This window comes from Perissodus microlepis, chromosome 16 (assembly GCF_051167445.1).
Source record: "Perissodus microlepis isolate ML-2025 ecotype Zambia chromosome 16, ASM5116744v1, whole genome shotgun sequence".
In the NCBI taxonomy this organism is placed as follows: Eukaryota; Metazoa; Chordata; class Actinopteri; order Cichliformes; family Cichlidae; genus Perissodus; species Perissodus microlepis.
This window is the reverse complement of record NC_140476.1, coordinates 20,082,336-20,104,263: the sequence shown is the minus strand read 5'-3', so window position 1 is coordinate 20,104,263 and position 21,928 is coordinate 20,082,336. Positions and strand designations below refer to the sequence as shown.

Below are 21,928 nucleotides of genomic sequence, written 5' to 3'. Positions count from 1 at the left end.
TGAAGAGAATCCTCCCTTGTTTCTGGAGCAAGAGGCGGGCCTTTAGAAAGAAGGAATGCACTGAAGTTTTCCTGCAGGCTCCCCTTCACATGTTGAGGAACGTCCGTCCCGCGTCCCGACATGGACATGTGGCCGCTGCTGCTCCTGTTTGTCCAGCTCTGCTTCTGCTCCGGGTATGAAGGTAAACAGCAACTTACAGCCTCTCATTCATCTTCCGGACGTTTTTAACCGTGCTGAAAAGAAGAAATATCAAATGGTAGAGCAGCTTATCTTGAGAGAGAGTCCACATGGACAGACTCTGGGGGTGCCAGTGGCTTGGTGGAGGGGTAAGTGTAGTTAAATTATGCGCTTTGGGCTTAGAGATGACTGTAAGTTGAACTGAGTTTGAGGTTTCTCGTCCTCCCCGCTGCTGGTGCTTGGTGAACCGCGGCTGTGTTTACGTGGAGGGGGTGGAGAGCGGGGGGAGTGCAGTGTGCATGTGGGGGACGTTTCTGTGCGCACAGCTCGGTCGGTGGCGCTAATCACAGGCCCGCAGCTGATCTGCGCTCAAAGTTTAATTTTCGCTTCTTCATGCCTCCACCTCTTAATCTTTGATACCGCGCTAAGAGGCTGAAAAGACCCCAATAACTAAGAGCTTTGAATTAAAATGAACAAAGGGCCTTCACATATTTTGGCTTCGGGTGTCTGGAATTATTTACACTACTTAACACTAAAGAGTTTCTGTTCTAATGTTGAATTCCAAATACATATAGTTCCAAAGAGTTTACTGCCCCTGTTAACTTTTCTATCACTGTTCCTTCATGGAAAATAACTGCTTTTCTTTGGATGAATGAAACAAGACGTTGTCCAACACAGCAGTCACTCCATAATGCAAATAATCACCGTTGATGTGCAAGATCCAGTATAAGAAACATAAAGCCTGTAGCCTCCAGCGAGAAGCGGAAATGACTTCAAAGCGTAAGTCTGGATGAAGTGTTGTGTGTGTGTGTGTGTGTGTCCCAGCTTGTACAGTCAGTTGCAGTGGCTGTGTGCCTGTAGATGGTTTGAGAGTGGCTCACCGCTGCTGTATGATCATACAGGCTGAAACATGAACACAAGCTGTGGAGCAGATTCATACTGACACACTAAAAACTGCTCATTGAGCCGACAGTCAGGACTTTGGTCTGTTCTTGTGTATGCGCCTGCATCTATTATGAGGAGTTTATTTTACTGGGCTCTGTTTGTGTTTGTTCTTTTGGTTAGTAAGCCTTTTATTAGTTAGGCATGGCCAGGGTTGTGTGGCAGTGCACCAGAGTCAAATCTAGAGATGTGCAGTTGCTTTTGCTCCTTTCGGGCTCCTTTTTTTGTGGGGCGGGGGGGGTGTTACTCGTAATAGGGCCATGTAGTCACTCAATCACAGCCAGATCACATTTTCCATGAGGGTATGTTTTACTGATGTGGGTCATACACCTCATGAAGGGAGTAGTTTGAGGAAATGCCAGCAAGTACCATCATCGAGGAAGTCTGCTTGAAAGCAACCTGCATAATTACAAAGCAATGCACAAGGACCAGACCAAGAACTCTCTAATAATTCCTCAGTCAGTGTTAGAGCTTTTTAGAATTTTCTTAAATTTATCACCCTGGATCCACAATATTTGAGTTGAGGGTGAATCTGGTTCACGTTCTTCATTGCAATACAGGGATATTGACCTTGGTGAAGGATGCACTTTCCAAATGCCTTTCTGGTTAATGGGTAGCTAGTTTTAGACTGAAGTGTTATTAGAGGCGTTTGCATGTGGCTCAAAGAGAAAGCAGCAGGAGGATTTACAAAAAGTCTTCATTATTCACTTGTGGCCATGATGTACTAAAACCATATTTGTAAGGATTAATAGAGTGAACTCAATAAGTTCAATCTATAAGTTAATAAGCAGTGTGAGACGGGGCCTTGGCTACCTCCAGTCGCTAAGGTGAAGCGTTCTCCCACTAAACCGATATCCAAGCCTGGTGGTTATTAGAGTCTGAGCAATACTGGCTGGGCTGATATATGAGCTATTAGCTGTTTGTCGGTATAATGGTATCAGCATTTATAACAACCAATAACTTAAAATCAAGAGTAAAGAAGTGACGAGAGAAACACATGTTTGAGAAATTTTAGAGAAATCTGTTTCGTGTGTCTGAATATCACTCTGTTATATTTTTAAATCACCGGATATCGGTGTATGGGTCTATCGCTCTGCTGTTTATGAGGGACAACAGCTTGTCTGAGAAGGTGGATGAAATGAAGGGCTGCAACAATGGTCACTTTAAGATAAATGCAGATTATTTTGGACTGTGAATCCTGAAGATACATGATGCATACATCCATTTGAATGGCATGTGTCTGTGTGGTGCTGATCAAATGTTTCTCTAAAAATTGTTGCCTTCCTCTGAAAATGTTGAGTGAACTGAAACACTAAAACAGGAGAAACTGCAGTGTTCCCCACATCCCCCCTTAGTGTTCACTATCCTTCCTGGGGTCCATCCGACCCATTGTTGATGCAGAAATATTGATTGTCTCTGCTTTAGGAATGGACAAACAGATGCTAAATAAAGACCCGGTGTGAAATGATTGGTTTCTAGCAGTGAACCTGGTGAACACTAACTGAATGAGTCAAACACCTCAGCTGCCAACAGCTTGTAGTTATTTTGTATCTCTCAGGTGATGAAGTGCTTCATCCTGCTTGGCTAGTACCTACAGAGGTTTTACTGGATATAAGTATTTGATTTTACACGAGACACACAAACCAGATGCATCAAGGCATCATCAGTTGAGAGCACTTAGGCGAGTTTACTTTCCTTAATAGGTTTTAACTTGCTGTGGTGGGTTGTAGGGTGTAACACTGTACCTCTATGTAAGGTAATGGAGATGAAACCCGGAGCAGTTTGCTCCTCAGGGTCAGAAACTGCTGATGTAATGAGAAAAGCAAAGCAGACATGAGTGTAAGTGAGACACAAGTCATTAGTGCAGAAAAAAGGGAATTATGTAAGTTTGTAATCGTGGCGTTTTGAATTGAGTTCTACAGAAATGACAGCGCATTTTATTTATTATTCTTCCCCTCCGGTAGCCTGCAGCCACGATTCCACATTTACCGGAAAAGAGCTTCTTCCACATAATGACGGTTTGTATTACAGGCCTGCAGAGAACAGCTAATTGGAGAATCAGGCTCTGTAATTTAAAGCATATTCACTCCCAGAGGTTTCTCAGGAAGGCAAGCTCCTGCCGTTCCTGCACTGTTAACACTGACAACTCCTTTGAAGTAAGAGAGATGGACAGGAAGATGATGCTGGCTGCCGATCCCCTCCTCATCGCATTGACAGATTCGTTAAATATAAATGAAGGAAAGTCTCAGATCGCTCAATCCCTGTTTTGAAATCCTTTGAATGTGGAGCTCTCTCATCAACAAGCACAAACCAGACCCAGTCCATTTATTCCAGCTGCGTAGCTGCTGTGATCCAATCAAATCTGTCCCACCTATGGGTGAGAAAGGTATCAGCAGCTGTTGAGAGCTGCAGATGGAGACATCAGTGATGGGAGAGTTCACTCTGCTCTGAGCATCCTTGTGTGCCCTCCGTCCTTCATGGCTGCTTGTTTGTCTAAAGATAAAAAAAAATGTCTACTCCAAAAGTAAACAATATAAGAAAAAGTTATTTGTTCTTTGAAGATGAATATCTGAGCTCCAATGCTTTTGTTTAGTTGCTTTTGTTTATTACAGAGCCAAGACCCAAATTGGTTTCTGCAGCGTGTAAACAAAGTGGATGAATAAGTTACATGTGTGCTAAGCATTTTTAGAGAGTGGGAAGGGTTAACTATTTGTTCCCTGCAGGCCAGTGTGGCACAACAGCGTTTCATCTTATTTAATTATACAGAGATTAATAATTGAGTTTGGGGAGAGGCTATTGATTGGCTCGACTAAGATTTATGGCTGTTGTATCTCACCTGGTGGTGAGATTATCATTCATCATGGATTTTGTATCTGATCCCATTTTAAAGAAAATTATTATTCTTTTAGCCAATATAGCTGAAAGATGCAGCTTTTGGTGAGGTGTCCTTAGACTGAGGCTGTTCCTAAACCAAGGTCGCTCCTGGTGGCAGGTGACCACCTTGGTGTGTGAGTGTTTCTGAATGGGTGAATGAGAAACACCATAACACACTCTTGCGTAACACCAAGCTACAAAAGTGTTACATAAAGCGTTTTTTTATACTGAGAGGAGCATTTCTGTTTGTTTTATTGATCTTTATTACACATGTTGGCTGTTTTAGTTGTGAATGATAAGGAGTTATAAGTTACACAGTGAGGCAAATGTTTTTTTTTACCTTAAGCTTATGAAAAGTAGTGATGTGCATGACTTGTCAGGGTCTCATTGTTTTTATGATTTGTTAGTTGTTTTTGGATTATTGTGGAGCTTTTAACTTATTTTCATTCTCTTAGTTATTTAGGTTATTTTATCCATTTGTTTTAAGTTTCCCAGCCTTTCCTGGTATTTCCTGTAAAGTTCAGATACACATTTGTCTTTAGCTTTCCTTTCACTTGTGTCCTTATTGGTTTCACCTGTGTCTCATTACCCTCCTGTGTCCAGAGGCGGGATGACTGTGAAACTGCATGCTCACTTGCTAACACCTTGCCAATCACATATCATTAGCCAATGAACATACCCAAGATTATCCTCATTTCTAAAATATAGAATGACCAAGATTTAGAAAGGAGACTTTATTTTTTAATTCAGTATGAACCAAAATTAGCAACTGGGTCCATAAACTCAGCAGAAAAGTTCACACAGTTCAATAGGACAGGGAGCATTTTTGCAGCCACAAGCACTGCCCCCTGGTGGCCACATAAAGAATGCAAATTTAAGGCACTTCGTGGCTTCACTTTTCCGACTATGAAGCTACATCTATCTTTTATATTGTCTGTGGTTTTAGTAAGGCAAACTGTGTTATTACAACAACTTCAGTGATCATGTCAGACACACTGACCCATTCTGATAACATGCAGCCAGTGAAAAATGAGTGACTGTAAAACAGTGATCACATTTTTATAGAATACGATAGAATACACTTTATTTATGTCACAAGCTTTGAAACTCTCACACTGCAGTTACCAAAAAACACAATTTAGAACAAAATGGATTAAATGAAGTAAAGCTCAGGAAAATAAAGGGTGACTGAATAAATTAGCTCACTAATGTTAAAACTGCAGAAGGAATGGGAACTCAATTTTTAAAAAAAGGTGTTAAAGATGAGTAAGATTATTGTATTAAAGCCTGTTTATGTGTGTTAGGAAACCCAAAGGGAATCACTCAGCTCTGCATGGATCAGAGTTTGGCATAAACAACACAAACGCGTGGATGGATCCACTAAACGTGGCTCAGTGGATTAAAGCCAAACATCTTAACTTTGGTCTTAACTGTCCAGCTGACACTGTTCCAGAAGTCTTTTTCTTTGTGCAGCTTTACAAAACTAAGCTGTGCTGCCATGTTCTTTTTAGAGAAGAGGCTTTCTCCTGGCACCCCTTAGGCAGCTACTTTTCTAATAACTGGTGAAAAAACAACCAGTTTTAATAAATAAGTCTGTGAATAATTGTTTTTTTCCCAATATTTAATTAGCAGATTTCTTGTTATGCAAAGTGCAAGCAATTTCTCACTGTAACTGCTCCATCTTGTTACATTACTCCACAGTAAAATTGAAAAAGGATCCAGTGATGATTTTTATTTCTTTTTGTAAACACAGCTCTAGCAACGGTGTCAAATGCACTGCTTTTCCTACCTTTTGATTCACAGCAATTTAATTTTAACTGATAGTCGTAAAAACACGTTTTTTGCATGTCTTGCAAACTGAACTAGTAATCTAGTAAACAGCGAGGTTCTAATCAGTTAGATAACGTTAACAAATGCACAAGTCCTTCAAATTCTCCATAAATGAACGTAAATCTTTAAGTCTATCCATAAAAAGCACAAAAATAGGGTTATGAGTGCCAGTTGCATCACAGTGTAAATGATCACATCCTGTTTGTTTGCAGTTGCTGCAAATTCCTTCAGAGCTGATAACTTTGACGGTGCATGTGGTTCTAACTAGTGTTCACTGTAATGCTGAAACACACACACAGAGACACACAGACACACCTGTAATTAGTTTTCCATAACTTTCTTTCCTCCCTCCCTCGCCCCATTAAGAAGCAGACACTTAAGTTTTCCCATTAGACAGCTAAATCTGACTCACTCAGTATGTGGGTTTGCTCTGTGCAGTCGATGCTGTGTGATCTGAATGCTGAAACCTCAAAGCTTGTTGTGTGTGTGCATGTGTGTAACTGTGTGCTATATGACTTGCAGCATTTTCGCCCAGACAGCATTTGTTAGACTGACAGAAAAACCACGCTGAGGAAGAAGGAGTGGTAGCTACTGGTGATTTTTATCTTGGGCTCATTGACTGACATGTGGCCGATATACGGTGCTGAAGGAGGTCTGAACACTCCTCCTTTGTGGACCCTGAACAGAGAACACATTCACGCCGGGCTTCATAACATCTCTGAGCCAGTTTTATTCCTGCTTCTTTAACCCCATCCTTACTCATTTCCTCTCAGCTTTATTAGCTCCAGGCCTGCTCTATCTTCCCTATCCCTTCATCCTCTTTCCTAGATGAATCCCCCTGGCTCCTCACAGATTGGCTGTGAGTGCCTCTCAATGATGTGTCACATTTCAGCGTTTTTTCATGTTTTCTCAGTAATGTGTCACTGCTAAAGATGACACAATATGGATGGCTATGGTGGGTATATGTTTAGGAGCTGTTTTGTAGCAAAACGTTTCAAATGAGGATCACAGAGTGTATCCCTGTGTTAAAAAGATTCGTTTTTCCAAGCCAACTGGAAAACAGAGATCTTTTGGGACTTACTTATTCTTCTTGCATGTGTTCTGTCCAGTGGATTCTGATTACTCCCACCCGTGGTATCTGGATTAGATGAAGTTGAGCAATACTTTTAGGCTGTTCTTGGTGCTGTTTTGCAGGGCGGCTAAAAGCCCTGCAGGTCAGCCCAGGACAAAGCTTTCAAACATTGCCTAACATAAACGTAGCTCTTCATTGTATTAGTTGCTTTTTTCTTGCTTTCTTTTACCCCCAGGGTCAGGACGGTATGCCTACGGAGACGACGAGGACTGGTATTCTCATACCTATAGAGGTAACGACACTTGGTTTGTCACTGCCACAGCATGCACGCAGACATACAGGATCAGTTTAAACTTAACTCGCATTTCAATTCAATACGTTTTTACATTAGAAGTAGAAAATTAATGCACTATAGTTAAGAAAGTACACTCACCAGCCACTTTGTTAGATACACCTATTCAACTGCCCAATAATGCAATCATATGGGTGGAACTCAGTGAATCTAAACATGATCAACATGACCCCCTGAAGTTCAAACTGAGCATCTGAATGGGGAAGAAAAGGGATTTAAGTTACTTTAAATGTAGCGTGGTTGTTGGGTATTGTTGCAGATTTCAGAAACTGATGATCTACTGGGATTTTCTCTAGACAACCATCTCTAGGGTTTACAGAGAATGATCGAAAAAAGAGAAAATATTCAGTTCCCTTGGCAAAAATGGAAACCACTCATTATAAATAAGGCATGCATAAGAGCAGCTGGGCTACAGCAGCAGAAGACCACGCTAGGTGCCATTCCTCTCAGATAACAGGAAGCGTATTGAAAAAATGTTGCCTGGTCTGATGAGTCTCACTTTCTGTTGTGACATTCAGATGGTGTAAGCCACACGGAAGCATGGATCCATCCTGTAATGTATCAGTGGTTCATGCTACTGTCGGTGGCGTAACTACTACTCAAATGGCCTCCACAAACCAAAAGAGCAGCTTTGGGATGTGGTAGAATGGGAGATTCTCATCATGCATGTGTTATGCTATCATGTCAATATGGACCAAAATCTCTGAGGAATGTCTCCAGCACCTTGTTGAATCTCTCCCATGAAGAATTAAAGTAATTCTGAAGGCCGAATACACAGCAATGTGTACCTAATGAAGTGGTCAGAGAGTGTATACACCCAAGTTTAAATTGAGGCAAGAATTTCACAGGATAAAATTTTAGATAAAATACTAAAAAATTGTTTAGCTTGAACAAAAATAGCTGAACTCATTTCAGTTCCTCCAAAGAACCATTAATTCAACACCAGCTCATTCAGCCAGTTTTGTAAACTGACACTGTTACGTCAAAGTAGCTTCCCATTTTAAATCTAGGGTCATTTACACGGAACATTATCATCCCGGCCAAACCGCACTCTCCCCTCGTGTAAAAGCTCAGATATAATATTTTCTCTTACTCGTTGGCTGTGGAAGTTTTGCCAACACACACAACAGCACAGAGAGAAGGAGCAAGGGTGGTTTGCTGTGTAATGAAAACTCATTTTGACTCCACCTGGAAGTAAGCCTGAGCTTGTGTGTATTCTCCTCTGTGTGTTTGTGGTGGTCTGCAGGCTCAATGTTCAACTAGAGCCAGCAGGAAATAAACTGCAGATTTTGATTTTCCTGTATTGGAATAAGAACCTTGTGGCCCCTTAAATTTGGCAACATTCAAGAAATTTTACACAAGCATCACAGAGATGGGCAGCTATCCACTCTGTGAGGAAGCGAGTTGAAATGTGCAATTTCAAGCAAAGATCTCAAAGGAATAGTTTGATTTTTTTTTAAAGAAATACTTTCTTTCTTACTTTAAGTTTTTTGAGAAGATTAGAAGATTGATTCAGTCTCTTTAATAAACGAATCTATCAGAAGTGAACACTGAATTCAGTCTGCAGAGTTTAGCTTATGCGGAGTCACTGAAAGTGCAGCACTGTGCAAAAAGTCTTGTAGTAGTAATTCCTCAATTCCTTATACTTTGCTAGAAAAATGGATGTAATGAATGATTGAAACATATGCAAACATACATGGAAAATATATGAGGCAAAAACCGAGTTTGTACAATTCAAACAAGTTTAAAAATCGATATTTGGTACGACCACCTTTATTCTTCAGCACAGCCTGAAATCACTTAGATATGCTTTCTTCTTGAAGGACATTCAAAGCTCTTATTTGGATGTTGGCTGCCTTTTGTTCTGTTTTCAGTCTAGATAATCCCACACTGCCGTTGGGGTCCAGCTATGTATTGGGGAGGCCAATACATGACTGATAAATAAGACAGACACGATCTCCAACACGACTGGCAAAATGCCGCTCCAAACCACGACAGAGCCAACTCCGTGTTTTATATGGCGTTATTTTTGTGCCACTATTCTGAGCGCACGTAAAAAAATGCTAGATGGTGGGTAACAGGCATCTCCGAAAACGTTAGAGCACTTATGCAAATATGTGATGTCTTGATAAATCGAGCAAATATTTGAAGTTTACACAGCACCATTCTCGCATGAAAATATCTTAAAAGTTTATTTTGTGACCCAGAAAGAGTAATATTTCAAACTCCGCCATTCTGTGTTCCTCCGCCACTGCCTCGTTTGAGTTTTGGACGAAATGGATTCTGGGATATTGCATTTCGTCATTTCGAGCTGATTGGAGACCAAAACAGCCAATCAGATTTTTTTTGCATCCAAGTCTGTGATTGGCTGGTTTTGTTGAGCGCGCACGGACAGAAATGTTGAGAGCGCGAGCAACACGTTGAGAGCGCGAGCAACACATTGCGAGCGAGCGCAAGTGCAAAAACTGAGCGACAGGGGCTGCTATTTTGTGTGTGTGTATGAATAATAGCAAACACTGAAATACATTTTTTGCACGCAGCAATGAATTTTGTTCACTCAAATTTAGCTTTTCTTCGCTCAAAATAAATTTCTCCTCAAAATGCAACACTTGCACCTGCAATTTATTTTTACGTGCGCTCAGAATAGTGGCACAAAAATAACGCCATAGTTTTACAGATGTAGACATTCACTGCTGTACCTCTCTCCTGACCTCCTCTGTACATTTTGATGATGATTCAACTTTGGCCCAGAGGACCAGTCACCACTCACTTACCTGATGTTTTCCCACAGGTTTTTGCTGTATTTTCTCCTAGTTCTTCAGGACATGACTTTCAGATACAGTTCATCTGCTGTAGATTGTTTTGCCACTTCCTTATTTTTTCCTTCACTTCACACCATGTGCACTGGGTCCTTACTTTCTTTAAGGACACACTGCACACAGTGCCTAGAAATATGCCAAGTTTTCAGCTAATAGCTCTTTGCGAGTCACGTTCTTGGGACAAAATTACTATTTTATGCCTGTCAAGATGTGCTATCTTTGGCATTTCTTGTCAATTCAACCAAAGAAATGGAAACAAATTATGTGTTTTTATGACAGGCTGCTATTAACAAAGTGCCTAAAGAAACAAAAAAATGGTCTTTGCTAAGTTGTCTGTTATGTGTAGACACAGCACCGGTTCATTCCTTGCTTTTGGTGCCCTTTGTATGTTTGAATAATTCATAGGTCAGTCTTAAGTGGCTTAACAAAACAAAAAAACATACATCTGAAATGGTCAGGTATAAGGACTGGACTGAAAATGAGTGAAAAAGCAGCCAATGTTCAAAGACAAATTGCTCAAGACTACTTTTGAAACTAAATACAAAGAAATAATAGTTGGCTCAAGACTTTTGCACAGTACTGTAGCTCCATATGAAAACCTGAAATAGACTTCTTAACTGTCTTCTCTAAGATCTCCAAGAAAGTCAAAATCTTCCTTTAATTAAGGCACCATTTTTCTAGACTTTAACTTTCCCTGGTCATCCTTATCAGCATCAGGAACAGTCCTAATCAGGGAAAGATGATAATGGATCCAGGGGACCATAAACTTTGATTCCTAAATCAGTTAAGGATAAGGATAAAAAAGAGCTGCATTCTTAATAAAGACTGTAATTTGTGTGGTGCCTTTCACGCTCTGAAACCACGCGCACACACAAAAACTTAAGTGCTCTCTACACACATTATTATCAGTCTTTTACTCGAGTGAGACTATCTCCTTTGCCTCATGAGACTGTTGGATAATGGAAGTCACTGAAAAGGTAATAAGAAATCCACTGTATCTGCCTGTACTCAAGGTGATGGGTGGGTTTTTGTTCTTTCACTCTGGCAGTGGAAGTCTCTCTCTAAGCTTCTATGATCACAGGTAAGTGCTTGTTACTGAGCGTCTGTCACTCAAGGCCACACCATAAAGACATGAGATAAAACGATGAAGAAAAGGTCAGTGCCTCGTTCTGCTGTTTTTTAGGAACCCCGTGGTGCGCACCCATTAAAATTAAACATGGTGACGTGAGCTGTCGCACACCCAGAGGAGAGCACTACAGGAACGTGATGGGGACACGGTGTAAAATCCGCTGCAAGCAGGGATATGAAGCTCAGAGCTCAGAGGTGGTGTGCATGGCGAGCAAACACTGGTCCTCTAACTACGCCTGCCGAGGTGAGAAAGTCCACTTGAACATGCGCACACATTGTGTTTCTCACTGTTTAAATGCATACATGTATTCAACACACGCATTATATAGCCATGCTTATCAAAATGGATGAAGGGAGGTGGGATATCATCAAACTGGGAACCCAGAGATGCCGCTGTTTGGAGCCAGAACCTTCCACAGAGCTGCCAGTCAGCAGACAAACTGCAGAAATCAAAGCTGTCTATAAGCCTTCAAATCTTATTAACAGAGCCGTCATCCAAAATGACCACAGGCACGCTTTGTGGACGGCCCAAATTTAGCAAATGAGACCGTACTGACTGTTCTAGAGAGATTTTGTTTCTGAGTGCAGCCAGATAGCTTGTAGCTGCACATTAAAGCATCACGTCAAAGTGATTCCTGTGTGATTAGAGCTCATTCCTGATTCTAGAAGTAGAAATTTTATATGCTTTGAACCACATATCACAGTCTTCTTTAGGGGATGTAGTTTGTTGGATTTTTTTTTTTTATACTTTTGTGTGCCACCTGTCTCCTCAGGAATTTGCATATGCAGGCAAACATCAGCACCTGCGTCTGCTGGCTTACTCTGTCAAACTCGGTTCCGTTTAATTTATACTGGTCCAATTCACAAGTTCAGTGTACTCAACGCTGTAAGGTAAAGATGCTACGATGTGAGTGACAGTTAGGAGAAAAAACTCCCTTTTTTAACAGGAAGACATTAACCAGGAGAACCAGACTCAAAAGAAGTTCGTAGATCAAACACCTACAGCAGAAGCAAAGTTTCAAACCAAACATTAACTGTAGAAAGAGCGTCTACATCCTGAGTCTGATCAGGGAGCTCGTTCCATAGGAGAGGAGTCTGGCAGCTGAAGGCTTTGTGTGTGTATAAGTATTTAAATGCATCTGTTGCAATGGAACCCTCATGCAAGCACCACATTAACAATGAGCTCACCCTGCTTTCAGAGATCCGTTGTCCTAAGCTGGATATGCCCATTAATGGTGGCTACAAGTGCTCAGACGGCTCTTATTTCAACTCTCGCTGTGAGTTCTTCTGCTCACCCGGATTCACTCTGAAGGGCCAGAAGACGGCAACGTGCCGCTACAACGCGGTGTGGAGTGCAGGAGTGCCCACCTGTGTTGGTAAGACTGTTTGCATTGTTGTTGTTGTTCTTTTGTGTACAGTTTGGTCTCCCACAGAGGACTGAAGCCTCTAAGTTGCTAACAAGTAATTAGCTGCCAGAGGCACACCGTCAGCTCCAGCTCTCACTTATACATCTCTATTACTATTTGTCCTGATACAGTGTTTGGCAAAGTTAGAACTCTGTGTGTTATACTCAGAGACACATACGCAGACTTTGACCGTCACCAGTGTGTAATGTGTTTCATGTCTTTGCGCCAATCTGAACTAAAAATGGCTTTCAGCTTTGTGACCTGTACATAGTGTCATAGTGTCACAGAACTAAAGCCAGTGACAGTGTCATCACCTGAATCTGTGAGGACACTTTCCTCACAAGATTCATCTTTGTCTCCGCTTTAAAAGATTTTTTAGATGTCTTTCATGTACTTCAAGCATGTCTTTCATCTATGCTAGATTTGATTTAGGAGGATGCACCGTATAACTTTATGTTGCAAGAGTTACAGTGATGACAAGTTTTTTTGTTTTTATTAATTTTCTGTAGATATTGATCCTCCAAAAATCAAGTGTCCAAATGTGAAGGATAAGTGGGCAGAACCTGGAAAGCTGACAGCGAGGGTGACTTGGGACACACCAGAGGGTGTCGACACTGCAGACGGCATCCTCACAGAGTCAGTTGCTTTTCTGCTTCCTTGTTAAGCCCCCAAGAGTAAGTTGAAAGATTAAAACTGAGAATGTGTTTTTTGTTTCCCCCCCCCCCCCAGTGTTATCCTTAAAGGAAAACCCTCAAAATCCAACTTCCCAGAGGGGCTCCATAAAATGTCTTACACTGTGTTTGATCGGGCTGGGAACAAAGGGTCCTGCCGCTTCACTGTCAGAGTGCGAGGTGAGCCTCTAAAAGCAGAGGATAAGATTTTGATCGTTTGTCTGGAACAGGGTTTTTGGTCACACACTCTTTCAGGGGGTTGTCTCCAAGAAGTCTCCAAAGATTACAGAAAAATATATTTAATTGGTAGACTAACATTATACAATGCAATATTTGCTAGGATGCGTGTTAGACCAAGACAGAACAGATGTACGGTACATACAGAATATGTGTGCAAAAGTCTTGCAGTATAATGCAAAATAAGTGCAGTGATTTATTGCAAAAATAAACATGTGCAAAAATATATGGAAATACAGTATATATCCACCTATATACATCCATCTCTCTGGTTCTGTTTCAGATCTTTGCTTGATTTTTAATGCCCATAATGTCTATCTGCTGTAGATAGCATTTTTTTAGGACTGCTTCTTCTTCATGTCTAGTTTCCTCAGATTTTTTTTCATGTTTAGATATGCCAGGGGTTCTGCTAAAAACCTTGGTGGTGCTAAAATAGTCATATCAAAGTGGCTAAAGATACAATTTATTATGAGGGGACTAAACACTGGTTCATTCCTTGAGTAAGGTACCTTATTTATGCTTGAATGATTCGTTTTTCTGAAAATGTAATCTCCAAAGATCCCTTTTAAAAAAATGACAAGACTGGCTGCTTGGAAGCAAAATAGAAAGTAGGGGCAGCTCAAGACCTTTGCACAGTACTGTGGCAGTTACCTGAATGCAACTTTTATTTTTCACCTTTAGCACAACGGTTTATGCATAAGCCAAGTCTGAACATATGATACAGAATAATATGACAAATAAATATTAGGCAAGAGTTAAGCAGGCTTGTAAAAAGCGAATTCTCCAGAATCTTACTGTCTCTTTTTGTGAACAGTGCGTCGCTGCAGCCCTCTCTTTCCTCCGGACAACGGTTACATGAAGTGTGACAGTGACAAAGACAACTACGGAGCCACCTGTGAATTCACCTGCACCGGCGGCTCCGAGCTACGGGGCAGCGCTGCCAGAGTGTGTCAGTATGGACTCACCTGGTCGGGCTCAGACACAACCTGTGCACGTAAGTACTGCATGCTGTTCAAGCCATACAAGCTGTTCTCGTACAGACATGACAATCTTCATTTAATAATTGTATTAGTTTAAGTCATAGACATAGAACTTTCTTACTCCTTTTACCATCACTGTGTCATGTGCTTAGCCTGTATTTATAATAAGTAGACATTGTGTACTTCCAGGATTTATGAAAAAGACAAAAAATCTGTAGTAACAACCAAAACACATGCAAGTAGTTTTCAGCGAGCTGCTCACATCTTCTCCAGTGGGTTTCTGTTTTATGTCTCTTTGTGTTTTTGTGAGTATAAACGTTTCATTTCCAACCATTTGAATCATATGCGGTTTTCATTAAGTGTTTTTTTTCTACTCAGTTTGTCTGTTTTTCATATGGTTTGGCTGTCAAAATGTTTTTGTGTCTTGCTGTCATTTTGGCTGCTTTGTCTGGCAGTTTTTTTCCTCATCTGGCTGAAATGCAGTGAATCTACTTCATTAAAGAGAAGGTTCAATATACAGTGACTTTAAAGACAAAGACAAACTTCTGATAGATCAGTTTTTTGTCGATGTGATACAACTTAAAATAATAAAATACAATTTAAATTGGCAATTGAAAAATATATATACCATTAGCTTTTATCTAGTTTCCCAAAAAGCCTCATTTTCACTGTTTAGTTTTGCTTTTTGGGATGAAATCTTCAGAGGAAAAAGCTTGCTCGTGCAACAAGTCCGTAAGAGAGACACTTTGTTGTCCTGTAACCTGCTGGGATTTTTTACAAGTAGCTGAAATTGCTGATGATTAAATTAAGTGTAGAAATATTGCAGTGTGAGAGGGAATCCTGAAGTCTGAAAAGGTGAATGATCACAGAAACTGAAACCATGAGCCTTGGACATTACTCAATAGAGAGCTCAAGGACTTGAGAGAATTTAGTTTGCATTCATTTACAAAATCTGCTTACTTATTAGCCCAATATGACGTTTTAAAATCGAAATTCTGTCCTGTTAAATATTATATGGCCTGATATTTATGTACGTGGGTTTCTTCACCATTGAATGTAATCAAAACAGGTCATTTTTTGACTACAGAAACTAAGAGGGATCCTGCTTAATGCAGAGATATTGGGGTGCATTTTCTTTTTTCATATAGTTCCTGTAACCTTTTCTGGTTTTATATGGGAATCCAAAATGAGGACAATATGGCGCCTCTCTTACCGATCGATTGGACGGATCAATACTGGACGGTCCTCCATTAAATGTGCAAGAAGACAGAAAAAGTGCAGCAGTTGAATAACAAAAGTCATGTGTTCGACTCAGTTCTGTCACATTTCCAATGAAACTCATAAGTTGGACCTACAGAGACAGACTGGAACGCAGAATAAATATAAAAAGTGCTTTTATTGTTTACCAAACGTAAAAAGTGATGCGCATTGTGGCACGAGAATCAATGCAAAAATAAAATCCAATCGCAAAGAGACTAAAAGAAAGCAGTGAGCCAGCTGGAGAAAACAAGAGCGACTAAAAAACATGAGGGTGATGGGACAACAACAGGGATAGGACTGTGGGTCAGAGGATGCAGAGTAAATGCTCACACCAGGGAGAGGGATAAGGCAGGGATGAACTCAGTCAAGAAAATAACAAAGGCAGGGAAAGGAACAAAGGCGAGACAGACACAGGAGGAACTGACTTTCAGAAACAAACACACAGACAAACGATGAGAAGCAGAAAGAGGAAACATAGGAGGCACAGAAAACGAGGAAAACCCTCCAGAAACACAAAGGACCGTTAGGATTATAATCGAAAACAAGGGTCATAGCAAAGACCGTGACCCATTAATTTGATTTTATCACCTGAGCAACCAAAAACAATCAATGATGAAACATCTCACAGAAATAATGTGCTGTAATAGCACCCTTTTCTTTGTAGCGTGTGTGTCACGCCTTGTCTCATCACTTTAAATTGTCCGTTCGATGTCGTCACAGCCATGAACATCAACGTGGGAGTGCGTACGGCTGCTGCGCTGCTGGACCAGTTCTATGAGAAGCGAAGGCTCCTCGTTATCTCTGCGCCAACGGCTGCCAATCATAATTACCGCTTCCAGATGACTAACTTGCAGGTGAGGCACGACTCTCAGTTAATGAGCTGAATGTGAGTCGACTGAGATGGAGGGGTGGAAGTCAACGCCGGAGCGACTTGCGTCCTCTGTGATGATGCACACAAAGACAGCCTCAATGTGTTTGTGGGGTTTTTTTTTCACCCGATTTGCCACCTAAGTGGGTAAAAGTGATGACACAAATAAATAGGAGAGAGGGTGTTGTGGTGATGAACACGAAATGTCACGGCAGTGAATAAATGATAGTGACACAGGCTCTGATAAGGCTATTCTGGGGTGGATGCTTTCCCACATCATCAGACAACATTAAGTCAGAGCTGCTTTTAAATGCCTGACCTTTCAAAGTGACTCGGATATCAGCTGAAAGATAAACCGGTGTCAGTTTGTGAACAAGATGACTGATCGGTCCTGCAGTCTGTCGATTGGTTATCAGGAATTTCTACAGTTAGTTTGAAAGTGAAGGAAAAAACAGTTCATTTTCACCTTATTTGGGAAAATGGTGATAATTTTACACAATTACACAACTGACCCATCAGTATGGTTATTTGGGGCGATCGTGGCTCAAGATCTGAGCGTTCATCTTGTAATCGGTAGGTTGCCGGTTCGAGTCCCGGCTCCGACAGTCTCGGTCGTTGTGTCCTTGGGCAAGACACTTCACCCGTTGCCTACTGGTGGTGGTCAGAGGGCCTGGTGGCGCCAGTGTCCGGCAGCCTCGCCTCTGTCAGTGCGCCCCAGGGTGGCTGTGGCTACAATGTAGCTTGCTATCACCAGTGTGTGAATGGGTGGATGATTGTGTATAGTGTAAAGCGCTTTGGGGTCCTTAAGACCAAGTAAAGCGCATTTACCATTTATTCACTGCAAACACTTTAAAAATCATCTTGCTGCAGTAGCAGACAAAGGAACTGTCAGAAAGTTTGGGCTGTGTGGAATAGGCAGATCTAACTTGAAATGAGTTTTTATGCAAACTGTGGAGAGATTTTCCCTCAGGGCTCAGTGAAGTCTCTCCAAATCTATCTGTGTTGTGTGCCACAACTTCACAGCTTAAAAAGCAACAAGAGTGTCAGTGTAGCTGTAAATTTTAGTACAGTTTAGTACATCTAGCGTAAATGTACTAAACTGTATGCTTTCATAATAACATAGCAGATTAGCCATGATGTCAGGCGTCTCTTGGAAATGAGAATTTTAATCTCAATGAGATTTTTTACCTGGATAAATAAAGGGCTAATAATTAGCTCAGATAGTTTCACATTTTAGTAGCAAGATAAGCACATGTGTAGACACTGTTCTAATACTTACCTTAGTATATTAATACTAAATAAGTAGCAAACTGCAGTGCTGTTTGTTATCTCTATCACCTGAACATCATTCGAAACACTGACAAAAATCCCCCTGTACATTCACAGATTTATAACACATGTACGCAGGGATCCTGTAGCATTCACGCGTTTATATAAAGGGATAAGTCGAAATATCAATATTACAATAAATTGTTTATTAATATGCTTGCAACAGTTATTCAGTTAGGTTTTACTTACAAAGTGCCAATTGACAGCAGCAGTCACCTCATGGAGTATTATATTGTAAGGTAAGGACTCTACAATATTACTTAATCAAAACCAGAAAAAGTGAGCCGTCTGAGAAAAGAGCAAAGAGAAGAAAGGACAAATAGGAATGCAGAAAAAGTGCTTTCAGATTTTAATCCACCATGTATTACCATCTGGAAAGAGTCTGATAGCCAATAGCTTTATTTTTCAGCATGGCAGTGAACCCTGCTAATGCAATAAAATCATACCTGGATAGAAAAAAAACACACAATAGAACATTATCAGACATGGATTGGCCTCCCCAGAGCCCGGATCTCAAGATTACCGAAGCAGTGTGGGATCATCTTGACAGAAAACGGAACAAGAGGCACAAAACATCCAAAGAAAAGCTTTGGGAGTCCTTCAAGAAGCCTGGACATTTAAATTGTTGGACCTAAGAGGTAGCTCAAGACTTTTGCACAGCACTGTAGGCACATTGTTTTTTCAGTTATTGGTGTGAAAAAAAGTTCGTTTTAAGTCTATTTTTGTTAACTTTAACCTGCTGACCAGCATCAACAGCCTGCCGGATTGTTTGAATTCCTGTTCATGCAATAAGGACAGGAGTGGGGTTTCCACTGGTTTCCACTAACACACACACAAAATATCAATTACCGGATTAAAATTTGCCCCTCTCTTTATGAACAAAAAATCCAGTGTGTATAGTTGTTGGACACATGTCTCCCAGTTCTGCTTTTTCTAGTGTGCTGCGGATTTGAGTTTCCAGATCAAGCTCTTAACTTGAAACAGAGCCAAGATTGGCTCCAAATTAGTCACAGTCTAAAACAGTGTAGTCATACGTACATGTGGAAAACACATGCACAGAGACAGCATTGTTTTCAAGTGGCGCTGAACGTAATCAAAAACATAAAACTGATGGATCTGTGTGTCTGTGTCCTGTGAGAACAGCAAGCTCAGTGTGGCCTGGACTTGAGACATGTGACAGTAATCGAGCTGGTCGGGACTTACCCGGCACAAGTTGGCCGGATTCGACACAACCTGCTTTCTCCAGGACTGGCCCTGCAGCTCAGGTACTAACATGCAAACACACCCACCTCTGTTAACTTCAGCACGTGTGACTTTTGCTCGCTCCTGCTCATTGAACTGAATGCGTTTCTTAGGTTACTGCTCCGGATTCCTCAAAGGTCTTTCCAAATGGTGCTGGTAGACAAGCAGGGCATAGACAAACAACGCTACCCGTTTCCGATCACAGCGGCTGAATTATTCACCACCATCGACACTTTCCCCCTCCGCAAAGACGAGATGCTGGTACAGCAGGAGGCGGGCCAGACCTGCCAGTCATAAAACGCCCAGTACACTTCCATGGACTGTCAGCCATCTTTGAGCTTTCCCTCCTTCGTCACAGCAGAAAAGACTCGGATCTCCCGTTTCCATCCACATGTCACACGTTCCTACCTGAACCAAATCTGCCCTGTATCCTGTGTGCGCGAGCATGTCTGTGTTTGTTTGTGTGTGTGTGTCAAAGGTTTGGATGTCAGTCATGGTGCTAATCACACAGTGCATTACAGTCATACTGATTCCTGTGTCTTGTCTGTATTTTATTTGTTCTATTATTATTATTATTTTCAAAGCAGAATAATTGTCTTACTACTTTGTAAAAAAAGTCTTTTTACTGTATGAACTGGAAGACCTTTCACCTAATATTTATGTCGCACCTTTCCCAATAAGGATGTACTCTGTACGTGCAGTGCATCTGTGTCTGAATTTGCAAACACTGATTAAATATGTCTAGTGCGGAGGATGTGCTCCTGTGTGCGTCAGTGTGAGGAAGCAGTCTCCAAAAGTGCCCGAGGACAAGTAAAGAGAGAAAGTTAAGAGGGCAAATGATTCACAGGATATTCACACATATTTTCCTAAAATACAAATTGTCCTTGAAGGAAAAAAACTTCCTTCCACAACAAATTAATGTATTCTTGTTTTGAATTTTATGGCTTAACAATCCTCAGCTTTGTTCCAAAAAAGGATGTGCAGCAGACAAATTCTGGTTCCAGGACTGTTTTTGCAACACTGCATTTTAAATATGGGAATATTTTTCTTTATAAGAGCCAATAAGGGCATGCTATGATGTTTAGCTCTTTGTTTGACATCTGTTTAATAGTCCTACAGCTCAATGGTCCACTGGTTTTCTTTGGGAAAAGGAAAGAGGTGGAAGCATGCAGAGAATCACACATCCTAGTCTGGCATATTCATGACCTCTGAAGGTCTTCAGTTAGATGATTCCTGAACTTGACATTTAAATTTTCATGAATATGCCTCATAGCTTATGAAAAAACAAAACAAAATATTCAGATTATTAGTATATTTCAGTTTGAGTGAAATACAATTTAAACAGTATGAATACTTTGCATCGTCAGTACAAGCAGCCACAATCATGTTGTTGACTTCAGTTACCCAGATGGTTTTTTTCATCAGGAGATCCTTACTGAAAAAGCTGGCTGCTCACAGAGTGCTCCATCAAAACATAAACAGAATACTGGAAGGGGAAAAGGTGCACAAGCAACAGGGATGACGGCAGTTTTGAGAAGATCATCAAGAAAAGTCTATTCAAGAACTGACTGAGGATGATGTCATTGTATCAAGAGCCACGACACACAAACACATCTTTAGGAAAGAAGCTACAAATGTCTCATTCCTAATATTAAGTCAGTCCTGAACCACAGACATCAGAAAGCGTCTTACCTGGACTGTTCCTCAGTGATCCAAAGTCCTCTTTTCAGATGAAATCACATTTTGCCTTTCTTTTTAGAAATCAAATTTTAGAAATTAAATTCTGGTGGAAAAGTGGAGACACAGAGAATCCAAGGTGTTTAGAGTCCCGTGGGATGTTTCTGCAATATAATGATTGTGGTTTCCCCGACATCTCCTGGTGTTGGCTAGCCTGAACATTAAATATTTAAAATATGGGGATATTTTTCCTTTTTCTTTTTTGCTTTTATTATTTATTTTATTTTCACTTGCTACACACGGGACAGACATGACTGGGGGAAAGAAAAGGGAAAAAAGAAAGAGGGAAAGTAAAAGCGGGGAAGAGGAACAGTGATAAAGGGCAAAAAACAAAAACCAACAAAACAAACAGACAAAAAATACATATATCAATCACCTGGATCACCTGTTGAGAAAGAATAAAGAGAAAACAAGCAAAAAAAGAGAGCAATATAATAAACAACATCATCGCGATGATCTATGTGAATATAACAGTAAATACTAAATATTAAACATTGTGCAGCACGTAGGATCGACAGCGCACAGTGTGCTTTGAGGTAGGAGCCAAAAAGGGTGTGGTTTGTGTCTGTGAGCACCTGTGTGTACACCTGTGAGCGCACTTGTATTTAAAAGGTTCCTTCATGTGCTAGAGGGTGTGGAGAGCCACAGCCCCGTCCTCCAGGGCATGAAGCAGGTATGGAGGAGATCCAGGCTCCAGACATCCAGAGGCCCTCAGAGCACAGGAGACCAAGGAAGACCAACGGAGGGGCAACCGTGCCACTATCCCGGAAAGAGCTGAGGAGAGCCCCAAGTGAGGGGTCACTCAGCAGCCACGAAGCAGAAGCCGGGGGGGTTGCAGTGCCCGTGAGCTCCGCCGGCAGTCAGCTGTACCAGAGTGACCAAGTCCCAGGCCGATGGCCCACCCCCGAAGAGGCCCGAGCGAGCCCCAGGCTCCAGGCCCTGACAAGCAGCCACCAGGAGTGAGCCGGTGGGTACCTGGACGCCCATCCCCGGACACAAAGAAC

General features: G+C 41.3%; 1 protein-coding gene across 2 annotated transcripts; it reads left to right on the top strand.

Moving 5' to 3' along the window:
- srpx (sushi-repeat containing protein X-linked) lies at positions 1-19,938 on the top strand. 2 transcript variants are annotated; one of them, XM_084908431.1, is made up of 10 exons: positions 1-181; positions 7,131-7,187; positions 11,250-11,438; positions 12,394-12,570; positions 13,110-13,236; positions 13,330-13,451; positions 14,323-14,502; positions 16,469-16,602; positions 19,089-19,210; positions 19,301-19,938. In XM_084908431.1, the coding sequence occupies exons 1-10, from the start codon at positions 121-123 to the stop codon at positions 19,482-19,484; spliced, it is 1,353 nt and encodes a 450-aa protein (XP_084764557.1). In that variant the 5' UTR covers positions 1-120; the 3' UTR covers positions 19,485-19,938. The 2 variants fall into 2 exon arrangements, with proteins under 2 accessions (XP_084764557.1, XP_084764558.1); XM_084908432.1 differs by lacking the exon at positions 1-181 and adding an exon at positions 190-326.
- Positions 19,939-21,928: the final 1,990 nt, after the last annotated feature.